The sequence below is a fragment of the Mustela nigripes genome, chromosome 16 (genome assembly GCF_022355385.1).
Source record: "Mustela nigripes isolate SB6536 chromosome 16, MUSNIG.SB6536, whole genome shotgun sequence".
In the NCBI taxonomy this organism is placed as follows: Eukaryota; Metazoa; Chordata; class Mammalia; order Carnivora; family Mustelidae; genus Mustela; species Mustela nigripes.
In genome coordinates, this window is record NC_081572.1 from 20297135 (window position 1) to 20321465 (window position 24331).

At 49.6% G+C, this 24331-nt stretch overlaps 1 protein-coding gene across 1 annotated transcript; it reads left to right on the forward strand.

The window, feature by feature from the left end:
• The first annotated feature begins 1254 nt into the window (after positions 1-1254).
• On the forward strand, positions 1255-3608 carry LOC132004351 (keratin, type I cytoskeletal 16). The gene is made up of 6 exons (XM_059380700.1): positions 1255-1800; positions 2250-2332; positions 2457-2613; positions 2701-2862; positions 2957-3082; positions 3384-3608. Exons 1-6 carry the CDS (start codon positions 1255-1257, stop codon positions 3606-3608), a joined length of 1299 nt encoding a protein of 432 aa, XP_059236683.1.
• Positions 3609-24331: the final 20723 nt, after the last annotated feature.

Sequence of the window (24331 nt, forward strand, 5' to 3'; positions counted from 1 at the left end):
AAACAAAACTGTTGGGAATGGATCCCCGGATCCAGTGTGGAGACTCAGGGCCCCCCATTGGGGTTTGGAGTCACATAGGGCACTACTGGCAGCATGGGGACTCCAGCCCACCGCAGTTTGCGGTGGGCATCCATGACTAAGTAGGGCATACAGTGGGGGTGGGCTGCTCAAAAGATGGGAGTATTGGGGTATAGATGAAGGGGGGTACCAGTGTGCAGGGATGGGTGTGAGGAGGCAGGGAAGGGGGCAGCGGGCTGCAAAGAAAGGATGGGGAAGCTGAGGGGCAGGGCCACCATCAGGGAGTGGCCTGTGGGGTCCTGTGTGCACGTTCCTTGGCGGCGTGTCTTCCCCTTCTACAGATGAGAAAACTGAGGCCCAGAGGGGCTACAAGACGGACTGCCTGTGCCGGATAGCTTGAAAGGGGCAGCATGGGGAGCGGCTGCCTGTCTGACTCAATGGCACGTGCTTGTTCCATGGTACCCAACACTTCTGAGGATCTTGGGGGCTTAAAGGCAGCCACTGAAACTGAGATTGGATCCAATAAGGGAAAGAGAGTCAGAGAATTTTTACAATGAGAGAAGTCTCTGTGATCACCTGGCCCAGGCTTTGTCCCTTCCCTGAGGAGAAACAGAGACCCAGAGAGGGGAGGCAAGGGGTGTCGGGTCACACAGTGAGCAAAGCAGAGTGAGAGTAGCACCCCAGCTCTCCGGTCCAGTGCTGGGCTAGTAGGACCCCCACAACACATCCCAAGACACCCTGGGCCGGCATTGATTGCTGGGGCCTTTTGCCATCAAGGCTGTCCTGTAGGGCAGGGAGTCCGTTCTGGGCTGACTCACAGCCTGGGGACGCGGCTGTCTCAAGGCTGTCTGTGCCAAGGCCCCGCTGGGCCCTGAGGCTCCAGGAACGACAGCCGGGTTCCCACCGCCCAGCCTGAGTCACAACCGACTCGCGTTTGTGTGTTTTTCTCTCGGCCCCACACCCCCAGAGCTGGGTGGGAACTCAAGCGGCACCCAGTGGAGTGAGTCGACCCCGGGCTGAATAATCCTGATCCGGAGTGGGGAGTCGGACGGGACCTGGAGTGATGAAATCCGGAGGGGAGCCCGCAAGTCAGCAGCTGGGAGGCCCCGCCTGCCCCGGTGTGTATAAAAGTTCCTGGGGTTTGAGCAGCTCCAGCATCCTCCCTGCCTTCCTGAGCACCTCTCTCTCCTCGCTGCCGACTAGCTCGCTCCCTCACTCACCTCCCTCCTCGGCACCATGACCACCTGCAGCCGTCAGTTCACCTCCTCCAGCTCCATGAAGGGCTCCTGTGGCATCGGCGGTGGCTCCAGCCGCATGTCCTCAGTCCTGGCCGGAGGGTCCTGCCGGGCCCCCAGCGCCTACGGGGGCCTGTCGGTCTCCTCCTCCCGCTACTCCTCCGGGGGGGCCTGCGGCCTGGGGGGTGGCTACGGTGGCGGCTTCAGCAGCAGCAGCAGCTTTGGTGGGGGCCTGGGTAGCGGCTTTGGTGGAGGTTATGGTGGTGGCCTGGGTGCTGGCTTTGGTGGTGGCCTTGGTGCTGGCTTCGGTGCTGGCTTTGGTGGTGGCTTTGGTGGTGGTGATGGCGGCCTCCTCTCCGGCAACGAGAAGGTGACCATGCAGAACCTCAACGACCGCCTGGCCTCCTACCTGGACAAGGTGCGGGCCCTGGAGGAGGCCAACACGGAGCTGGAGGTGAAGATCCGGGACTGGTACCAGAGGCAGCGGCCCAGTGAGGCCAAGGACTATAGCCCCTACTTCAAGACCATTGAGGACCTGCGGAACAAGGTGCGCAGGGCAGGTTGGCGGCGCTGGGAGGTGGGAGCGTTGAGAGAGGTCATGACTGCAACGGCCCTTAAGAAGCCACTTTCTAGCATCTTTACTTTACAAACAGGGAGTCTGAGCCCACCTTGGGGGAGAGGCCACAGGCCACTCAGAATTGGTGGCAGCATCGAGGTGCCTGAGCTGGGTCTGGAGCTCTGACTCTCTTATCGCCTCTGCACCCTCAGCTTCTCTCATCCTGGGACGGAGGATGCGGGGGGCAGTGAAGGGACCAGGGGACATCCCTCCACACACCCTGAGCTGGGTGGAAAAGATACCCAGGTTGGCCTGAGGGCCTCACCTGCCAGCCAGGCGACCCTCGAGAGTGGGGAGATATCTTCTTCCCCTCTCTGCTCTTCCTCCCGCCCTGAGCAGCAGTCTTGGCTGACAGATCTGTCCCTCCTCTCTGTCTGCAGATCATCGCTGCCACCATCGAGAATGCTCAGCCCATTCTGCAGATCGACAATGCCAGGCTGGCGGCGGACGACTTCAGGACCAAGTGAGCAACCACCGTGGCGGGCTGAGTGTGGGGCAGAGGGCACGAGGCAAGCACTGGGGCCGCTGGCCTTGAGCCTCAGAAGCCTCCTGGATGGAGCCTGATGCCCTGACCTCTGTCCTGCCAGGTACGAGCACGAGCTGACCCTGCGCCAGAGCGTGGAAGCCGACATCAACGGCCTGCGCCGAGTGCTGGACGAGCTGACCTTGGCCAGGACCGACCTGGAGATGCAGATCGAGGGCCTGAAGGAGGAGCTGGCCTACTTGAAGAAGAACCACGAGGAGGTGAGGGTGGCTGCTGGCGTGGCCAACCTGGGGCTGGCTCAGGAGCCAGGAAAGCTGAGCTAACCACTTCCCACCTCCCCTTCCTAGGAGATGCTTGCCCTGCGGGGTCAGACTGGCGGGGACGTCAGCGTGGAGATGGACGCTGCCCCCGGTGTGGACCTGAGCCGCATCCTGAACGAGATGCGTGACCAGTACGAGCAGATGGCGGAGAAGAACCGCAGAGACGCGGAGGCCTGGTTCCTGAGCAAGGTAGGGCTCAGGTCCTCTGTCCTGCAGGACTGCCCAGCCCCGAGCAGGGAGCACCTCTGGAGTGCCTCCCACCTGCTCTCCTTTGCTCTTGCAGACCGAGGAACTGAACAAAGAAGTGGCCTCTAACAGTGAGCTGGTGCAGAGTGGCCGCAGTGAGGTGACTGAGCTCCGGAGGGTGCTCCAGGGCCTGGAGATTGAACTGCAGTCCCAGCTCAGCATGGTACGAAGGACCCCGCCCAGCCCCCATCCCCAAGTCCCCAGTAAGGGCCACCAGCCCCTTAACACTGCCACGGTACAGTTCTGCCTCTCTCAACCCAGGAGTGGGACTGGAGGGATTATTCAATCCATTAGATAGACATGGAAATTAAGGCCCAGAACAATGGAGTAACTTTTCTCCACATTGTCTGGCCCATCAGTAGCCCAGCTGGAGTCCCAATCCACGTCCCTCTCAGGAGACATGCCCAGAGGCCTGGGGGAACAATAGTGACCACCTCTGTTGACTCTCTTTCTCCCACTCACAGAAAGCATCCCTGGAGGGCAGCCTGGAGGAGACCAAAGGCCGCTACTGCATGCAGCTGTCCCAGATCCAGGGACTGATCGGCAGCGTGGAGGAGCAGCTAGCCCAGCTCCGCTGTGAGATGGAGCAGCAGAGCCAAGAGTACCAGGTCCTGCTGGACGTGAAGACGCGGCTGGAGCAGGAGATCGCCACCTACCGCCGCCTGCTGGAGGGCGAGGATGCCCAGTGAGTGCCCCCACTACTTCTGTCCTCCAGACCCTTTAGCCCTGTAGCGGCTTCCAGCACATCTAACTGCTCTGCCTTGTCTCCCTCACAGCCTCTCCTCCCAGCAAGGGTCCAGCCATTCCTATTCTTCCCACAATGGTAAGGCTCCTGAGGGTCCTGGGCCCCTCAGAGACCCCAGCTGTCCCTGTGTGGGGCCACTTAGCTCCCAATGTCCTTCTCACCCCCTCCTCTCTCTCCCACAGTCTTCTCCTCCTCGTCTTCCTCCTCCTCTGGCCACCAGACCAGGCCCATCCTCAAGGAGCAGGGCTCATCCAGCTTCAACCAGGGCCAGGGCTCCAAGCACTGAGCTGCCTCCTCCAGAGCCTCCTGCCCCCCGCCGGCCCCCGCCTCCTGACGGCCTGGGCCAGGGCCCTGTTCTCCCAGCGCGATGCCCTGCTGTCTCCCCTTCCCCTCCGCTGGTGGTGGGCTAATAAAGCTGACTTTCTGGTTGATGCAAACCTGTGTGGTCTTTGTTCTTGGGAGGGGGATTGGGAGGTCCTAATGGGAGGGGGGTTGAAGGTGTCTCCCAGGGATCTTCTGGGACCTCACAGCCAGAGGGGTCCAGGAAACTCAGAAGCACTGGTAGGGTCTTCCTAGAAAAGCCCTCTGCTAGCAAGGGCGTGGGAGGTGGGGACACAGGACAGGAAGGAGCTCCCGGGCGCAGACAGCCACCCTGGGTGGTGGGTGTGGTCACGACCGTTTTGGAATGGAGACAACCCTGCCATTCAGTGAGGTTGAGTAACTTGCATAAAGTCATGCAGATAGTAAGAGGTGACTGTTGTTCACACTGGGTGGGTCTGGTTAAGAAGGCTGTGCTTTTTTTTTTAAATGCCACTCACTCTTTTTCGGTATTTTATCCCAAAGACTCCAAAGCTTGAGCTCTTAACTCTACCCTTTAGCTCCTCACACTTGTCCAACAAGTTCTGTGTTGGATGGTGGGAAACAGAGCCTTCTTCTTTGGGATGGGGTCCATGGTTAGAACGGAAGTTTCTTCTCCCAACCTGTTCCTCTTCATCACCCGCATTAGCCCCTTCTTTCTCATTCCCCTCAGACAGGGGCCTGAGGCCAACAAGCCCCCTAGGAAACATCTGTCACTCATGCCCTCCTCTTCATCCTCATATGACCATCCGCACATTCAGACCCACTTCCTCTCTCCCAAGAACTAGGTACGGCCCCCTAAGCAGACTCCTCACTGTCCATCTGTCTCATTCCCATTTCTGCTTGATGGCCCTTCTAGCAAGAATATGGTCAAGATCAAGAGCAAGGATGTTGATCGGGACTCCTCTGTTTAACCACCCATGATGTTCATTTTACCTCTTGATGCTTTGTCTCAACCCACTGTGGTGCTTTCCCATCATTCCCTGATCTGCGCCCAGTAGTCAACCATCCTGCCCCACGCCTCTCACTTGCTATGGGTGCCTTCTATATTTAAAAAATTTAATTAGCAAAATCAAAGTTATGTATGTGTCACATAATAAGTCTTTTTATGGAAAAGAACCATCCTCAGGCTGTGTCATGTGCCTCTGTTCCCACCTTCCACTTTCAACTCCTAGCTATTACTTTAGGCATTGGCCTTATTTCTAAATTCCAGGCTTATGCAACCATTTCTTGGTTGTTTTTTTTTTTTTCAGTCTTAGTTTTTAAAAATGATTTTATTTATTTTGAGAGAGAGAGTGGGGGCTGAGCAGGAGGAGAGTCAATGGGGGAGGGAGATAGAAAATCTCAAACAGACTCCACAATGAGCCTGGAGCCTGATGTGAGGATGGATCCCATGATCCTAGGATCGTGACCTGAACTGAAACCAAGAGTTAGATGCTCAACCAACTGAGCCACCTGGGGCCCCTCAATTTTAGCTTTTTAACTTCTTGACTTTTAGCTTTCACCTGCTGTGAAGGAGGGGGATTCAGCTCTCTTATACAACATTGCCCTTCCCTCCTTCCTACTCTCTCAATAATATATCCATATTTTCACTAGAGAAATGTTTAATTTTACATTACCATGACTATTTAGCTATTCTTTATAGTCAAAAATATTTTATACTGTTTTACATTTCTTTGGAATAAGTATCTTTTAACTTGCTGAGGTTTTCTGTGTACCTAACCTAAATGTATTCCCTAGTTCACTGCCAGAAGTATAGATCTTCTAAAATGTTTAAACACTGAATATTCTATCAGTTTTATCTTCTTGAAGGTATTTCTCTTGGAGCCCACTGTCCTGCTCCAGCAAGTTCTGGGTGCTCTCTGTGCCTCCTGTCATCCTGAAATCTTCCTTCATTGTCCTTTTGGACATCCCTTCTTTCTGTGTTGCTTCTCTCTTTCTGGATCCCATGTCTCCCTTCTTCTTTTCTTCGCTCTTCATTTTCATGAAACACATCCTCTGGCAATTTCCTGAGAGAGGATGTGTAAACTTTTCATGTCTGAAAACATCATTAGTCTAACTCCCATTCTTGATGGATAGTTTGGTTGGGTATGGAATTCTAGGTTGCAAAGAATTTTCCCCTCAGCACTTTAAAGATATTGTGTCACTATTTCCTGGCTTCCAGTGTTGCTACTGAGAAGTCTAATGCTGTTTTGATTCTAGATATTTGATGCTATCTGATTCCTGAGCCTTCCTCCATAGCTTTTAGGCTCTTCTCTTGCTCTCTAGCTGCCTGAGCTATCACATGTTCTGCCTCCCTGTGGCTGTGTTGGATCTGTTGGATTGGGCACTTGACACCATCTTTCAGTGTAGAAATTCATGTTCTTCAGAAAATTTACAGGAAATTTTCTATTTATTTCACAATTTCCTCCCCTCCATTTTTCTGTTTCTGGAACTCTTCTTTTTGCTATGTATTTCCTTCTGTTTTTCATCTAACTTCTCTTTTTTTTCAACTTTCTGAGCTTTCCCTAAACTTTGCCATCCAATCTTATTACTTAGTTTTAAAAAAGCTGGATATATTTTAGTAACTCTGGATGCTTTTTAAAAATAGTCTCGTGTTGTTGTTTCAAGACAGAATATTTCCTTTTACCTTGTTGAGCTATTGATCAAGGCTTTAATAATTCTTTCATTTCCATCATCATTTCACTTTCCTCTCAGCTGCCTTTTTCCTGATTTGTCTTATCTCTGTCATTTATGCCAGAAGCTTCCCTTAAAGTCTGTGTTTCTTGATTTTTGGTTAATATTTAAGAGTAAGTCACTAAAAAGCTGATTGGTATGTGAGTGAGTATGTGTGTACATGGTAAAGGGCTTTTCCCTTGCTGAGTCTCACTGTAGAACAATCTGGTGGAGATTATGTTGTTTTATTGGGAAACCTCAAATGTCAGTATATGTAGGCCTTTTCTTTTGGGTAGGGTCTTCCTCAGGAAGGATGCCTCTCATTTTCTGGCTGGCCTACCAGCTTTCAGGAAGCTATGTGGAGGAAGGAGACTGAGAGGGTCTCAGTCTCAGTTAATCTGACTTAAATCAGTTTATTACCCCCCCACTAGCTGTGCTTGGTCCCTCAGGGTTTAGTCCCTCTGGGTAAATACTCCAGAGTACACCTCCAGTTTCTCCTGGGGTAAAGGAGGAGTGGTTGGCATCAGGTGGGGTTGGGGTAGAAAGGAGCTATGGAGGTATCCTTAATTTTTATACAGAATTTTGACCCATTTATCCTCCTGTTTCTAGCCCACCTGCCCTCCACCTTCAGAGGTGCCTGGTGCCTCTTATTCCAGAGGCTTCCCAGGGTCCTGTTGTGTGAATCTGCTTGCTTCTTGGCTTCTCCTGGGAAAGTACCAATACACTTTTTTGTTTGTTTTCTAGATCCCAAAATATTGTTACTGTAATCCCTTCTCTATTTTTTTTTTAAGATTTTATTTATTTATTTGACAGACATAGATCACAAGTAGGCAGAGAGGCAGGCAGAGAGAGAGAGAGAGGAGGAAGCAGACTCCGTGCTGAGCAGAGAGCCCGATGCGGGACTCCATCCCAGGACCCTGAGATCATGACCTGAGCCGAAGGCAGCGGCTTAACCCACTGAGCCACCCAGGCGCCCCTGTAATCCCTTCTCTTATTCTCTTTGTCCAATACATGTTTTATCCACTTACACTAATTTTAGGGGTGTTTAGAGGGGTGGTGATAAATGATGCAAAGTCCCTGTTATACCTGGCAAAATATTTTTCATCTTTCAAGGCTGCTGAGCCTGATTCATCACTCCGTAATGCATGATCATTGTTGGTTGTTCAGCAAACATGTGTCCTTATTTATGGTCATTGACACTGTCTTCTGGGCCATAGATGAGGTTATGACTCAGATTGAACCTCAAATCCCAACACCCAAAGGCAACCACTAATGACATTTTGGTGAGTTTCTGTCATATATATATATTACATGCCTATCTGTCTGTTTATCTATCTATCTATCCATCTACAATCACACTAATCACATTGTATTCAATTTTATTAATATTTTAAGAGAAGTACTTTCCTATATTATTAAAAGTGTCACACATTTCAATGCTGTTTCCACTGTTTTTTTTTTTTTGTTGTTGTAAATTAAAATATTACAGCAATAACCTCTTTCTGCATAAAGCTTTTATAAATATTTTGCATTATTTTCTTTGGCTTGATTCCCAGAAGTACAATTACTAGATGAGAAAATAACGACTATTTCAAGGGTCTTGACTTGTACTGTCCAGTTCATTTCAAGAGAAGTGGTACCACTTTACATAATTTACCAGCAGGGAATGAGAGTACCTGTTTCAAAACCTGCTCACCAAATTGGAGTATTATCTTTTAAAAAATCTCTGTTAATGAATTCATCTGTCCCTTTCAAAGGTGACCTTATGAAAGGACCCTCACATAAAGATCGGGTCCTGGTCTGGGTTGCTAAAAGACTCCTGAATTAGATCGCATGCTTATGAGTTGTTCAGTAATAAGATGTCAGAGCAGAGGATGCAGAATGTCCTCTACCTAAAAAAGCTCTCTGTGCCTGTGTCTTCATGGTGCCTATTGCCACCAGTGAACTGGTGGAACTCTGGAAATAAAGGCCTCCATTTGACAGATGAGGAAAGTGAGGCTTCAACTAATTAGGGGAAAAAAATCCTTTGTTAGGGTCTCCTAGCTAGTTAGTAAAACTACTGGAGAAGAAAGCATGTTTCTCCTTTTCATTGTCATATTGTGTGGAGACAAAACATGAACTCCTTTTAAAATGTTTTTTTTTTTTAATATTTTATTTATTTATTTGACAGACAGAGATCACAAGTAGGCAGAGAGGCAGGCAGAGAGAGAGGGGGAAGCAGGTTCCCCACCAAGCAGAGAGCCCGATGCAAGGCTCGATCCCAGGACCCTGGGATCATGACCTGAGCTGAAGGCAGAGGCTTAATCCACTGAGCCATCCAGGTGCTCCAAAACATGAATCCTTTTTAAAGGAAAGCGTCAAGGCAGAAATGTGAGCTTCTCCTTCAATAAGGGAACTAGCTTTGCCCTCTGGAAATGACTTGCTGCTTGGATTCCCAAGATCAGATTCAAGTCCCAAATCAGACCAGCACTTTGTTCTTGCCTGGCCTTTCCCATTTCCTAAGATCATGGCACCTGTGATGAGGAGGTTGTGTGCTCCCGAATGTTCCTTGTAACTTTATTTTGAACACACCCTCAGATTCTTTAGGCTTGAGTTAGTGTCAAAGTTTGTGAAATATTGTTTTAGATAATTGCATAAAGAGCTAAAACAATGGCTGGAGTGAGAATTAATGATAGCTCATAAAGTGTATCTGCTGATGTAAATAAATGAGTGGTAAGCGCGTCAGGTTTTGCCTTCTTTGGGCCCATTGTTTCCAAGGGCTGTGAAAAGCACAGGGTCCCTCCTAGTGTCTGAGATAAGCCATTTCTTAGATTTGTCTTCCCACCTCCGAGGCTTGTTGTTTAAGGCCTTCTGACAGTTCCCTGAGACATAAACACAGATGAAGCTTTTTGTTTTGCTGGTCCCCACAACCCTTAGCACCCAGCACATCTGGGACACTTAGTAAGGATTTGTGGAGTCAGGCCTTAGATTTAGACTACAGACCTCTGCTCTTTCAGGTTTCCATGGACTCAGAAGCAAGTGTGTTCTCTTTTCTTCTCTTCTCTTCTCTCTTAGCCTTCCCTCCCCTCCCCTTCCTTTCTCTTCTCTTTCTCTCTCTCTTCCTTCCTTCCTTTTGATTTCATTTCTTTATTTGAAAGAGTGCGTGCACATGAACAAGGAGGGAGGGGCCAAGGATGCAGAGCTTGATCCCAGGACCCTGAGACTGTGACCTGAGCAGAAGACAGACGTTTAGCCATCTGAGACACCCAGGTTCCCCAGAAGGTTCCCCAGGTTCCCCAGCTGGGGTCCATCAGAGAACCCTTGAGGACAGGCTTCTCTGGATTCCACATGCCCCTTGTCATGTTGGTACAAGGCAGCCACCATGGTAGGTGTTGATGAGCCGCATGGAAGAGAAAGCAAGTTGCTTTCTGAGCCGTGAGAGGATGGGAGTCTGGTCTTGCCAGAGCTGAGGCACCAAGGCTTCCTCTGATGTGCTGTGTGGTCACTGCCATGGGCGGATGTAGCTCTGTGCCCACCTTCCCTCAACAGTCCAGGACCCCCTCAGGGCTTTGAGCAAGTCAAGAGGTGTCAAAGCAAAGATGTCAGCTGTTTAGAAAGAGAGTCTATTTCTGACTCAACTCCCTGTAAACACATCCCTGGGGCGCAGGGTCCCTTCCTGTCCTATGATTATAGGATAGTTACACATAAAACAGGTAGATTTATCTGCCTTATCGATAGTGTGATAATTAAAAAAAAATACAAAAATGAAACACATTCATCCATTGTTCGGTTCTCAGAGTTTTTCTTCTCTCGGGCTCCTTTCTGGGTTCGTTACGTGTGAGTACAGATCCAAGAAGACTTTCAAATGATCAAAGGGGCTTCATTATTAAATGAATAAAAAAAATAGAAATAAAAGGGCATGGATGCAAAGATATTTATCACTACATTATTTACAGTGACCAAAAAAGGAAAACAAAGATAGTGTAAAGTTGAGTACCTAGGGGTTCGCTCATACTATGGAGTATTAAGCAGCCACCAGCATCAATAAGTTGGAGCTGTGTAGGATGGCAAGAAGAGATTTTTCAAGGTTTTGGGAGAAAGGGAAATAAGCGCAGGCTACAGAAAAGAACAGGTAGTATGCTGACCTCACTTGTGTGAATATGTATGTATTCACACTTATGTGTCAATTTATGTGAATGCATGTGTGTGCGTACATATGAGCACTGCAAATATGAAAGGGTACATATGTTATTAACATGGGTGACCTTGGGGTTAGGGTGGGAGACCAGGTGGGTATAATGGCTAGTAGAGAGATCCATGAAAATAGGAAAGAAAAAAAAGAGTGTATACAATTTTACACGTATCTATAAAATTGTGTGTGTGTGTGTGTATAGGAACAAAAAAAGTACATAAAAAAATTTAAGAACTATAAAATCAGTTCATTTGTTGAATACCACATTGGTTTCCTAGTTAAAAACATGGGCGCTGGCTTATTTGGAAGAGCTAGCAACCCTTGATCTTGGAGTTGTGAGTTCAAGCCCTGTGTTGGGTGTAGAGATTACTTAAAATACCTTTAAGAAAGGGGTGCCTGGGTGGCTCAGTGGGTTAAAGCCTCTGCCTGCGGCTCGGGTCATGATCTTAGGGTCCTGGGATCGAGCCCCATATCAGGGAGCAGGGAGCCTGCTTCCTCCGCTCTCTCTGCCTGCCTCTCTGCCTACTTGTGATCTCTGTCTGTCAAATAAATACATAAAATCTTAAAAAAAAAAACCTTTAAGAAAAAGAATAGAAAACCAGATTGTACACACCAATATACTGGACTGCCAATTTTATATTACCATGTAGTAGATTTTTTTTTACCATTTTAATAATTTTTAAGTATAGAGCTCAGTATGTTAAATATATTCACAATATTGTACAATAGACACAAAGCTCTACGCTCACTAAACCTCAATTCCCTTTTCTCCCTTGCCCCCCCCCGCCCGCTAACAAACTTTCTCCTTTCTGTTTCTTTTTTTTTTTTAATTTAAAGATTTTATTTATTTATTTGACAGACAGAGATCACAAGGAAGCGGAGAGGCAGGCAAAGAGAGAGGGAAAAGCAGGCTCCCTGCTGAGCAGAGGGTCCGATATGGGGCTTGATCCCAGGACCCTGGAATCATCATCTGAGCCGCAGGCAGAAGCTTTAACCCACTGAGCCACCCAGGCTTCCCTCCTCCTTTTAGTATCTATGCTCCTGACTACTTTAGGTACTTCATGAGTGGAATCGCACGGTATTAATCCTTTCTGTGACTGCCTTATTTCACATAGCCTAATGTTCCTTAAGGCTCATTTGTGTTTTAGCCTGGGATACCATCTAATAGATTTTAAATTAACTTTGTATTTAGATAACAGTATGACTACACAAATCAAAAGTGATAACCAAAAGGGAAAAAAAAAACAACCCCTAAAGTTAGCCTGTATCCCCTCGCAGAAGGTAATGTGGAATAGTGGAAGGAGGCAAGAGGTCAGCCTGGGGTGGAGCCTGGAGTATGACCTTGGCTGATCGCTTCATCTCTGAATTTCAGTTCCTTTCGTGAATTTAGGGTGTTAGTATCTCCCTGAAGGGGACCTGTTATGACATTTGATTCTTGCAGCAAGGCTGGGGACAGACGGTTGTGTCCTTCCTCCTAAGGCTGAGTTGGAGCAAATGGCTCCTTCCTGCTTCCTCTCTGCCAAGACTCTTAGCTATGTCCCTGCACCATATTCATCCTATTTTACAGGTGAGGAAACGGAGGCTCAGGGAGGTGGGCGACCTCCTTAAGGGTGCATGACTGGTAGGTAGGTTATCAGGGAGTCTGCTACCTCTGTGGTGATTTTCCCGAGGAGCAGACACCTGGCCTTGCTGTTCTTAGCAAGTTTGCAGAGAGGGCAAGTTCCTGCAGGAGCAGAGTGAACTCAGCCCGCATCCACAAGGGGCTGCTCCCGGCCTGGAGCTGTACTGAGTTGTGCGCATGCCTATTGTGGTCAAACTCTTCCTTGGCAGCACCCCCCCCAACCCCTCCTCTTCCTGCCCACCCTCCCCCCCGCAACAAAGTGAGGCAGTAGGATATTTACACCACGGAAATGGTAAATGCTACAAATCAGGGCTAGATATGTTGTGTTTTATTGATTGTCTAGACTTAAGAAAATCTTGACTTAAATAATTTAAGGAAACATGCTAAAAATAATGCAGACTAATCTTTTTTTAAAAAATTCTTGATTTTTAAAATTTCTTTTCAGTGTACTGGAATTCATTGTTTATGTACCACACCCAGTGCTTCATGCAGTATGTGCCCTCCATAATACCCACCACCAGGCTCACCCAACCTCCCACCCCCCTCCCCTTTAAAACCCTCAGATTGGGGCACCTGGGTGGCTCAGTGGGTTAGGCCGCTGCCTTCGGCTCAGGTCATGATCTCAGGGTCCTGGGATCGAGTCCCGCATGGGGCTCTCTGCTTGGCAGGGAGCCTGCTTCCTCCTCTCTCTCTCTGCCTGCCTCTCCAACTACTTGTGGTTTCTCTCTGTCAAATAAATAAATAAAATCTTAAAAAAAAAAAAAACCCTCAGATTGTTTTTCAGAGTCCATAGTCTCTCATGATTCACCTCCCCCTCCAATTTCCCTCAACTCCCTTCTCCTCTCCATCTCCCCGTGTCCTCCGTGTTATTTCTTATGCTCCACAAATAAGTGAAACCATACCATAATTGACTCTCTCTGCTTGACTTATTTCACTCAGCATAATCTCTTCCAGTCCCAACCATGTTGATAAAAAATTTGGGTATTCGTCCTTTCTGATGGAGGCATAGTACTCCCTAATGTATATGGACCACATTCTCCTTACCCATTCGTCCGTTGAAGGGCATCTTGGTTCTTTACACAGTTTGGTGACCGTGGCCATTGCTGCTCTGAACATTGGGGTACAGATGGCCCTTCTTTTCACTACACCTGTATCTTTGGGGTAAATACCCAGTAGTGCAAATGCAGGGTCATATGGAAGCTCTATTTTTAATTTCTTAAGGAATCTCCACACTGTTCTCCAAAGTGGCTGCACAACTTAACGCAGACTAATCTTAAAAGAGTGTCATAACTCTAGCTGTTGCATTGTTAATAGCAAAAATTGTAAGAAAATATGCTTTCTGCATTTGAAATGTGGTTCAGTGAAGAGGTTACTCACGTCATTGATGAATGGCTCAAGTTGGGGCATACGCCTATATTGTTTCTCTTTGATCCCCCTCTCCAACGTAAATAAAAACTTCAATGAGCATTCATGTCAGAACTAAACTTCCTTGTCAATTGCCACTACAGGTTGCAAGAATTGGGCAAAAATCGATGAAAGCATCCTATGAAGGATGGACTAGGTGGAATTTATGATAAAGAGTACTCTTCTTTGTAAGTTAAGTGCTCCATATTCTTATATTAGTACAATTTATAGTATTTATTATGTTATTATAATGTATATAAGATAATATATTTTATCTACTAGCAAAATATATCACATTTAATATATATATTTCCCCTCTCAGGTACCTTGGTTTGGGTTCCAGAAGCAGATCCTTAAACAAGAACTCAAGTGTGAGGACGCCTGGGTGGCTCAGTGGGTTAAGCCTCTGCCTTCGGCTCAGGTCATGCTCTCAGGGTCCTGGGATCAAGGCCCACATCGGGCTCTCTGCTCAGTGGGGAACCTGCTTCCTCCTCTCTCTCTGCCTGCCTCTCTGCCTACTTGTCTCTCTCTGTCAAATAAATAAAATCTTAAAAAAAAAAAAAGAACTCAAGTGCGCAAAGTATTTTTGGGTGGAGTCTCAGGAAAGACCATTAGGGAGAGGGTAGGTGGGAAAGGGAGGGGGAGGGAGCTAATAAGGGTGTGTGATCCAGCGAGCGAACGCTGTGGACCACTGTAGTGTAATTCTTAGTGACAGTGAAGTAAAACCCCCTCAGAGTTCCTCCCAGGGGACGAGGGAGCTGGGGTGTTTATCCTCCCATCCTGATAGGCTGAGGGGGCTGTCAGGCAGGGGAGGGGTGTTAAATCTCCAGCACTACCGCCTGCCCTGTGCAGAGGCAGAATGAGCTCTGGTGGCCTGAGAAGGCCCCCAGGCAGAGGTCTTTGGTGCTGACAGTTGGAATTCTGGCCAGTGAGTACCCAGGAGAAGGGACTGGAGCTTGGTGCCTACAGGAGGCAGGCCACCATGCTGCCAGGGTTCAGGAGCCTGGCTTTCTGGAGCACATCAGCATCTTTGGGGGCACCTACCTATTCACGGGATATGCTCCCAGTGGAACTTCCTTGCCTTTACCTCTCTAAGTCTATAACAGAGACTCAGCAACACCTTCCCCAAGGGGGTTTGTAGGATTTAATGAGAGTATCAGTGGCAATGTCTAGCATCGTCCTTGACAGAGTGGGACTCAGTGGACAGAAGCTCTTCATGTCCTTCAGAATCTCTGAAGATAGATTCTTCTCAGACCTCAGAACGTAGAAGACGTTTGTGTCTCTGGACACTCAAATATGCTTCCTTCTGAGCAAGGTTTCATATTCCATTATGTTTTCCTGTTTATCTTGGCTGCCAGGAAACCCAGAGACATATGGGGATAGCAGCCGCCTCTGTAGAGTTTGGTGGTGGACACGCATTGGGGTAGCTGCTTAGCTCATAAAGGTTGGGGCCAAATCTGTGCCTTCCTTCTTCTGATGCCAGATCCCTTTTCCTTGGGAAAAGAGGGCAGGTCACCTGCTGGGTTGGTCACATAATATTCTGACCACTCTCCATATCAGGGAGAACTCTAGTGTGAGGGGCACCTGGGGGGCTCAGTGGGTTAAGCCTCTGCCTTTGGCTCAGGTCATGATCTCAGGGTCCTGAGCTGATCCTCTCTGACAGTGAGGTTGAAGGGTTAGTTAGTAGCTGTCTCAGCTATGGTCCCAGACTCACGGGGGTGGCTGGCCTGTGCAGGTGAAGCCAGGAGGCAGATCAAGGACAAGGGTTGTGTGTGTATGCGTGTGTTTGTATGTATGTGTTGAGGCAGGAGGGGAGAGTGGGAGAGAACAATGAGTCAATGAATTGCCTCTTTTTGAAACGAATTCAAGTTCCTTTGCTTGCAACCAAAACATGTTTATCAGTGTGCCCTATTACCTAATTTTGATTCGTCTTCGACCGTCGCTGGATATTTTCAGTTTTATTGTACATGTGTCTTTTATCATCAGCTGATCCAGCCCCCTCTTTCGGAGGTGAGTGATGCAGAAATAATGGTGAGTGTGTGTGTGTGTGTGTGTGTGTGTGTGCATGCAGATGTTGCCCCATTGCACAGATAGGCAGGCCTGGGAGAAGAAGAACCAGGCTCTGGGTGATGCTGAGTGACTGGTGGGGCTTTGGAGACCTCGGGGCCTCACTGGAAACCCTGAGCCGTTGCTTCTCTGTCCCCTTCATTTCCAGGCAGGGGAGGGAGTGCCGGGCCTCCATCCTCAGAATGTGGGCCTTACGGCAGCTCCCATGCCTTCTCCTCTCACACCCAAACCATCCTGCTGACTCTTCCCAGCAGGCTTCCGGGCCTGCCCATTCCCATACACTCCACCCTGGCTGGGCCCTCACAGACTCAGCAGCTCATCACCTGGGCCTGCTGGCCTCAGCAACTCTCCTGAGGCCTCCTTCCTCTTGCTCCTCCACTGCCCAGCACTATCCTGTGTCCCTCTTTTCTCTTGGATGCTGTCTTTGCCTGAGTTTTGACACCTGTTCTCCATTTAAGCTTACCCCCTGCCTCCCATTGGTCAATCTCTAGGGCTTACTTTAAGAGAACTTTCTGCCAAATGGTTACTCTGTGCCAAGCTAATCTAGTCCTCTCAATAATCCTGCAAAATAGGAACTCCTATACCCATTTGATAGGAAACTCACCGGGAGGGCTGCAGTGACATGTCTAAGGTCACATGGCTGGTCAGTGGGGGAGCCCTGCCTGGAAACCTGGTCTGACTGATTTGGGAGACCCTGGGCCTTCCCCAGTCCCACATGATGGCTCAGTCTGGGGGAGGGCAGTAGGGCACTGAGATGACTACCCAGCCTCTGTCTGGTGGACGTCTTATTCTTTCTACTCATGAGGCCTGGAACTACTGGGGGACTTCTTTCCTTTCCCTCCCTTGCCTTTTGTTCTGCTGACCCCGTAGCTCAGGACTCCTGACACAGGCATTCCAGCTGAGGTGCTGACGTTCCTCTCGACTCACCACTGGCACTGGAGTTCCCACAGCCACGCCCCTGCCTGGGATTGCCCTCTCCCCACTCCACCCATGCAGGGCTCTTCCTTCTTTCAAAACCTGAGTCAAACGCACCCTTTCCAAGAAGTCTTCTATGTACTACCCACCCCACCTGGTGGCTCCCCGGCTCCAGGCTCCCCTTGGAGAGTAGAGAAAGTTATACACTCATTTTCCCTCCCCCATCAGCCTGGACATCTCCAAGGACAAGGGCTCTGTCTCCGCCATCAGGCTGGAGTAATTACAGTAAACTAACATGCTGAGCACCGACTAAGTGGGAGACATTTCGTGGCCCCCTCAGGCACTGTAATAAGCTCTCCTGGGGGCTGGCACACAACCCAGAGGCAGTGGGAAGGCTGAGAAGGGGAAAGCCAGGTGGTCCAAGGTGATGGGATGGGCCTTCCAGGCAGAGGAGAGGTCTGAGCTGACCCCATCCCTTACCTGGATAACGACAAGGCAACATCTTCCTGGTTTTCCCTTTTCTGTCCCTTCTCCCAGATTATGTTCTATGTGGACACCAAAAGGGTCTTTGCGAAACACACCTGACAGGGTCACTCCCGAGTGTGGAAACTTCGGTCCCCCCAGTGTTGTTAGGAGAAAGTCCGTGATCCTCAGCTCCACCTATATCCCCCCGACCTGCTCTCAGTTCCGTCAGGCAGCTCAGCTCTGTGCTGTAGCAACGCTTAGGTGCTGTCCTTTCCTCCGACCAGCATTTCATGCCACTGAGTCTTTGCTCAGGTGAGTAAATGAGATGTCCTTCCTCACTTCCTCTCTTGCTCAGCATCTATTCATTGCCAAGGTCCAGCTAAGTTGAGAGCTCCTGCAGGATGCTTCCCACCCTGGGGTGGGTGGGATGACTGCCTTTCCTCTGTTTTCTATCCATCCTTTCCCCACCTAACCACCCGCTGTCTATCCACCTTCCATTCTTCTCTTTCCATCCATTGTCCTTCCTTTCAATCATCCCATCTTTCCATCTGCTCACTCACCTGCCAGTTTATCTATTTATCCATTCATCCATCTGCCCATCTACCTGCCCATCCATCCATCTGTACATCTGCCCATCCATCCATCCATCCATCCATCCATCTGTCCGTCCATCCGTCCATCTATATGTTCATCCATCCACCTGTACATCTGCCTATCCATCCATCCATCCATCCATCCATCCATCATCCATCCACCCATCCATCCATCTGCCCACCGACCCGCTCAACCATTCACGGGTACATCTGTCCATCCATCCATCCATCCATCCATCTGTCCATCCACTTACCCATCCATCTATCCCATGCATCCTTTCACAAACCTTTACCAATTTCCTGTTCCTCTCTCCCCTCTCCCTCCCTTCCTCCCTCCCTTTTGTTCATCTCTCCTCTATTTTAGGCCACACAGTCTTCAGAAACCGTATCTTAAATCTGTATGTTGAACTGAGGCTTGGTCTTAAAGAACATGAAGAATTTGGGCAGGAAGAGAGGACAGAAGTAGGAATTAGGCAGAGGCTGGAAAATGGCTGGGGATATAGGGTTGGTGAGGGGGCTAGGCTATGGGGGTGGAGCTCAGTTTTCAGTGAGCATTAATTGGCTAGAAAATGTAAGTCTTACTTTCCGTGAGTAGGTAGCTAATAGGTGGTTAGTTGAACCCATCTGTTGCTGGGCTTTGGCTACCTAACCCTTCATATTCTTAACAACCTAAATGTGACTCTGAGGTGCAGGCACAGCTCTTTTCACCCCACGTAATCTCAACATACCTAGCTCAGATTTCTGGGAAGCACTTGTTAAACCTTTTACACTTGCAAAGCAGGCTCTGCATGACTTTGGACATGACCTTTTCCTTCCTGGGGCCTCAGTTTGCCCATCTGTAAAGTTAGGAGGCTGGTTTACATGTCCCCTGAGGCCACCTTTGGCTCTGACTTTCAGGGACCTTTTATCAGGAAGGGACTGGTCCTTGAAAAGTGAGGCTCAGAGCCAGGCAGAGCTGGGACTGAATCCTGGCTGACCAGCTTTCTCTCTGTGGACCTTGGGAATTACCTCAACCTCTGAGCCTCCTGTATCCATAATGTGGGACAGTTGATTTCTGTCCTGTCGTCTTTAGCTGCTGGCAGGTACAGACAAGGCCATGGACACTGAAACACTTGGCTCGGCCCATCTGTTGTGTCAGCAAAGGCTCTCACAAGGACAAGGCCCAGATGGGCAGGCTGGCCTGGGAAACCAGTGGGTGGCAGACCTTTTAGGGGAACAGGGACATGGGGCCTTGAGGAGGTGCTCCAGGCTCCCAGCTACCTCCTGTGCCTGCAATTCTACCTCTCTCCATGCTAACCCACAATTTCTGGAGGCAGAAATTGAGCTCCAGGTAGGCTCAGCCCCCAGTATATTGTTCCTAGAAGTGACAGCCCTCAGCTCTATGAGACTTTACCCTTGCTACAAGCAGACAGATGGTTGGGACTTGTGGGGAAAGGGACTTTCTACCTGTGACACTGGGAAGACACTGACCGTCCCCTTCTTTCCTCCAGGCCTGTGGGGGCCTAGGAAAAGACTCTGGACCTCAATAGCTGGTATGGGAGCACCTGTGTGGCTCAGTCATTAAGCCTCTGCCTTCAGCTTAGGTCATGATCCCGGGGTCCGGGGGTTGAGCCCCATGTTGGGCTCCTTTTTTTTTTTTTTTTTTTTTTTAATTTTTTTTTTTTAAAGATTTTATTTATTTATTTTACAGAGAGAGATCACAAGTAGGCAGAGAGGCAGGCAGAGAGAGAGAGAGGAGGAAGCAGGCTCCTGCTGAGCAGAGAGCCCGATGCGGGACTCGATCCCAGGACCCTGAGATCATGACCTGAGCCGAAGGCAGCGGCTTAACCCACTGAGCCACCCAGGCACCCCCATGTTGGGCTCCTTGTTCAGCCCTCTCTTGCTCTTCTCCCTCTCCCTCTGCTGCTCCCCCTGCTTGTGTTCCCTCTCTCTCTGTCTCTGTTTGTCAAATAAATAAATAAAATCTTAAAAAAGGAGAAATAGTTAGTATGTCTTCAAGGACAGTGGCCTGGGAGCGTCTTAGGGTACAGAGAGGGTTTGGGGAGGGCTAGTCTGGCTTTGGGATTGAATAAGAAAGGAAGAAAGAGTCCTTTCTTGGGCATGGACCCCTTCCCTGAAGCGTTTCTTAAAAGTCATAGTCTCTCAAGGAGTCCAGGAGAAATGAGGTTCTCAAGCTCACTGGGTATCAAGAGCTCTTTCCCACCGCTAATGGACACAGAATTCATGCAAAAAAAAAAAAAAAAAAAAGTTGAAGAAGAAACAGAATGGTTGCAGTCTCAAAGTATCTTCTTCAAGGTTTTTATTAATTTCGTTGGGAAAATAGTAATGCTACCACAGAGAAATCCAGAAAACACTACCTTAACCAATGGACATCAATAAACCCATTTAATATATGTCTTCTGTACCTGAGACAATGCACTGACAAAGACACACCTTTCTGTGGTTTTCTTGCCAAAATGCTGAACCTCAATCTGATGATGAGAAAATTGTCAGGAAAACCCAAACTGGGGGATATTTTGGTCCTACAAAACCTCTTCCAAACTGTCAAGGTCATGAAATATAAGGACAGACTGAGGAGCTGTCACAGACCAGAAGAGACCAAGCTGAACTGACAGCCAATAGAATGTGCTTTCATGCAAAGAAAAGGGACATCAGTAGAAAAGCCAGAAAATTGAATAAAGTCTGTAGTTAATTAATAGCATTGGGTCAATGTTAATTTATTTGTTTTGACAGTTGCTCAATATTTATGTAACATGAGCCTATTGGGGAAGCTGGGTGAAGAGTGCTTGTGAACTCTCTGTATTATTTTCTCAAATAAAAATTTAAAAGCAGGGGTGCCTGCTTGGCTTGGTTGGTTAAGCATTTGCCTTTGGCTCAGGTTATGTGGGCTTGAGCTCTTCTTGGGCTTCCTGCTCAGCGGGGAGCCTGCTTCTCCCTCTGCCCCTCCCCCTGCTTGTGCATGCGCACTCTTTCTGTCTCTGTATCAAATATAAATAAAATCTTTAAAAAATTTTAAAAGCAATATAAAAAAGAGCTCTCTCCCAGACCAGTTGTCTGTGTGTAAAGGGCCTAGAGAAACTGGGTGGTGGGAAATGTAGCCTGGACACCTGAAAATTCTGTATCTCTGCTGCTCTGCTGCTCTATGTTGAGCTCCCAACTGCTCCCAGAAGCCTTCTAGACTGGCCCTGCTCACATCTCATTACAGCCAAGCTTCCACCAAGTATCCACCCCTGCTCCTGCAATGTGGACAGGTCCTGGTCTGTCACACATATAGTGGGTCCTTCAAACAGTGTCCCCTGCAAAGTCATGTCCACCGGCAACTTGGAATGTATGACCATATTTAGAAATAGGGTCTTTGCAGATGTCATTATGGTAAGAATTGAGGTGAGGTCATACTGGGTTAGGGTGAGCACCAAACCCAATGAGTGTCCTTTTATTTTATTATTTTATTATTTTTTTGGTTTTAAAGATTTTATTTATGTATTTGACAGAGAGAGTGAGAGAGCACAAGCAGGGGGAGCAGCAGGCAGAGGGAGAAGGAGAAGCAGGCTTCCCGCTGAGCAGGGATTTCCCAATGTGGGGCTCGATCCCAGGACTCTGGGATCAAGACTGAATCGAAGGCAGATGCTTAACTGACTGAGTCCCCCAGGCTCCCCTGAGTGAGTGTCCTTAGAAGACACAGAAAAAGACACAGGGAGACAGGCACAGACATAAAGGGCCATGTGAAGATGGGGAGGCAGAGATTGGGGTGTTGTTGCCACAAACCAAGGGATGCAAGGATCACCAGAAGCTGGAAGAGGTAAGTAAGGCTCTCCCCTAGAACCTTCAGAGGGTGGCCCTGCTGACCCCTTGATTTTGGACTTCTGGTCTCCAGAGCAGTAGAGAATACACCTCTGTTACTTGAACCCACATTTGTGGTGATTTGTCATGGCAGTCCCAGGATACTAATACCTAGGGATTGTACTTTTCTTATCTTTGTCCACATCTTAAGTAATTTTGATGTGTATCCTCTTTTTCCTTGTAGGCCGGGAGCTTCCGGGTGGCCGGGACTGTCTCTTCCATTAGACTGGGCTCTGAGGACAGGGGCCGTGCCTCTTTCCTTGAACTGCGATATCATGAGGTCCCCTCCTTCCTTAGGAACCCATTCCCTTAGGGTGCCTGGGTGGCTAAGTTGATTGAGCTTCTGCCTTTGGCTTGGACTGTGATCCCAGGGTCCTGGAGTCAAGCCCGGTGTCAGGCTCCCTGCTCAGCGGGGAGTCTGCTTCTCCTGCTGCTCTCTCTCTTTCTCACTCTGTTAAATAAATAAATAAATAAAAAGTCTTAAAAAAAAAAAAAAAAAAAGGAACCCATCCCCTGGGTGCCCAGCCCATCCTCAGCACACAATGCGGGCTCTGTTGGGGGGGCTGCCTGGCTCAGCCACCCCACCTGTTTGGGTTGGCATTGGTCCCCGGCGGCAGGCTGGCAGGGAGACTCCCCAACCACAGGAGACACCGCCCTAGACTTCTCTTTCGCCCCCTCCTTCTTGGGGCAGCCGGAGTGAGGGCCAGGTACCACTGTCCACACAAAGCTTGTCTAGGAGTCCAGCGCCCAACAGACAAGCCCCCCATCCCATGAATTCCTGCTGCCCCCGAAAGCGGCCTCTCCTCCGAATGTCATGAGTGCCAGACTAGACCATTTGTGCCTTGTTCCATGTCTGTAGGGCTTAGTCCCACGATCCAGGCCAGGGTTCTAATCCTGGGTGCTGGCAAGGTGGAGGTGGGGGAGATCAGAGTTCTATTCCACGCTGGGGTTCCAGAGTCTGTAGGGGCTAGGAGGGCTGGCAAAAGTGTCTTCTTAGATTGTGTGTGTGAGCTTGTAAGTCGTCGGTTCCCTATCCCTCTCAACTTTTAGATTTCCCTTGGAGGCTGGCAAGGAAGGAACCTCTTTTGGATTCCACCGAATCAGGTATAAGTGTGCAGACGGAGAGCTTTTCTTGTTTCCTGTGCACTAGGGATTTTATGCGTGGTTCCTTGCAGGTGGGGAGACGGGGTGGTGGGCAGCACAGAGAAAGCTGGTGTTGGGCTCTGCACCCACTCTCACTGCCCAGGTCCCTGTGGGTGCTGTATTTTTCTCTGGTAAGTGGCCCCCCCTCCACGCCCAAAGGCAATATGCTCCTAACAAATGCATCTGTCTCTCAGCAAAATCCCTGCTGCCTCTCACTGGGGAAGGTGTAGGGCTGGGCCAGGGTGGGGGACCATCCTCTGGAAGGAGATTAGAGTGTCTGTCAGGGGTGGGTGGGGTGAGGTGTGGCCCTAACTTACTCACATCCTTGCAAGTCCTTGGGCGGCAGATTTGGGGAGCCCACAGCCTCCATTGTCTGTCTCAGCATTGTCTTCTGAGCTCCTCAGCCCTGGAGAGGGGGTGCTCTCTGGCGTCTGCCTTGGTAGCAGTCAGGGTTGGGGGAAGAGGGTGGTTTTGCTTCCCGCCTGGGAGCAGTTGATCCTAGGAAGTGCGTTGGAGCCTCCAGCGGGGGCTGTTGGGGCCTGTCTGGGAAGATGGGACGCATCAGGCAGCCCCAGACACGACTGCATTCCTCCCAACATGCCTGCTGGGGTCCACGGGGTGGAGGGGCTGGCGGGAGGGCGGGGCGTGGCTGGAGGGGGGGCCTTTGGAGGTTGTCTGGGAGACACAGGGCAGCTGAGGTCCTGATATGCAAATCTCCAAGGCAGAGCCAAATGGACTCCTGGAAACGTCCCCTGAGCCTCAGGGATTTCAGGAGTCAGGGTCCCGCAAGTCTGCTCCCAGCTTCTGCATTTCCTCCCACCCTCAAACCCCTTAGACCAGCTCCAAAAGGGTTCCAAGAAGGGTGCCTGAGCCAGCCTCTCCCACTGCAGTGGCCTGGGGAGGGGGTGGCTGAGAGACCCCTGGGGCTAGAAGGAAAAAGGCTCTTCCTGTCCTGTTCCAGGGCTGTGGCTCCACCCTCTTTGGGCCCAGACTAGGTTACAGCAATGATAACCAGACCTTGCTAACCACACTTGGCTTACCAACCCTTTTCACATACACTACCACGCTGGATTCGCAGGGCTGACTCTGCATGAGGCAGGACAGAGGATATTTATCCCCATTTTACAGATGAGCAAACTGAGGCTCAGAGAACTTTCGGGTCCTCGGTGGCATGGGGGTCCGTAGCAGAGCCAGCAGCAGTCTGACTCCATGCTCTTTCACCATGGCTCTGGCTGTGCCTGACATGCCACCTGTCCTTGGCCAGCTGCCCTTGGCCAGCCAATGCCATGGGCCCACCCACAGGTGTGTGGAGGATCTCAGAGTCTGTGCCCAGGGTTGGGGAAAGCCTCCTGGATTTCCCTTCAAGGGGGGGGGGGCAGGGTGGGAGCCTGAGCCACTGGACTGGCTGGGCATGTTTCCAGGATGGGACAGGCTTC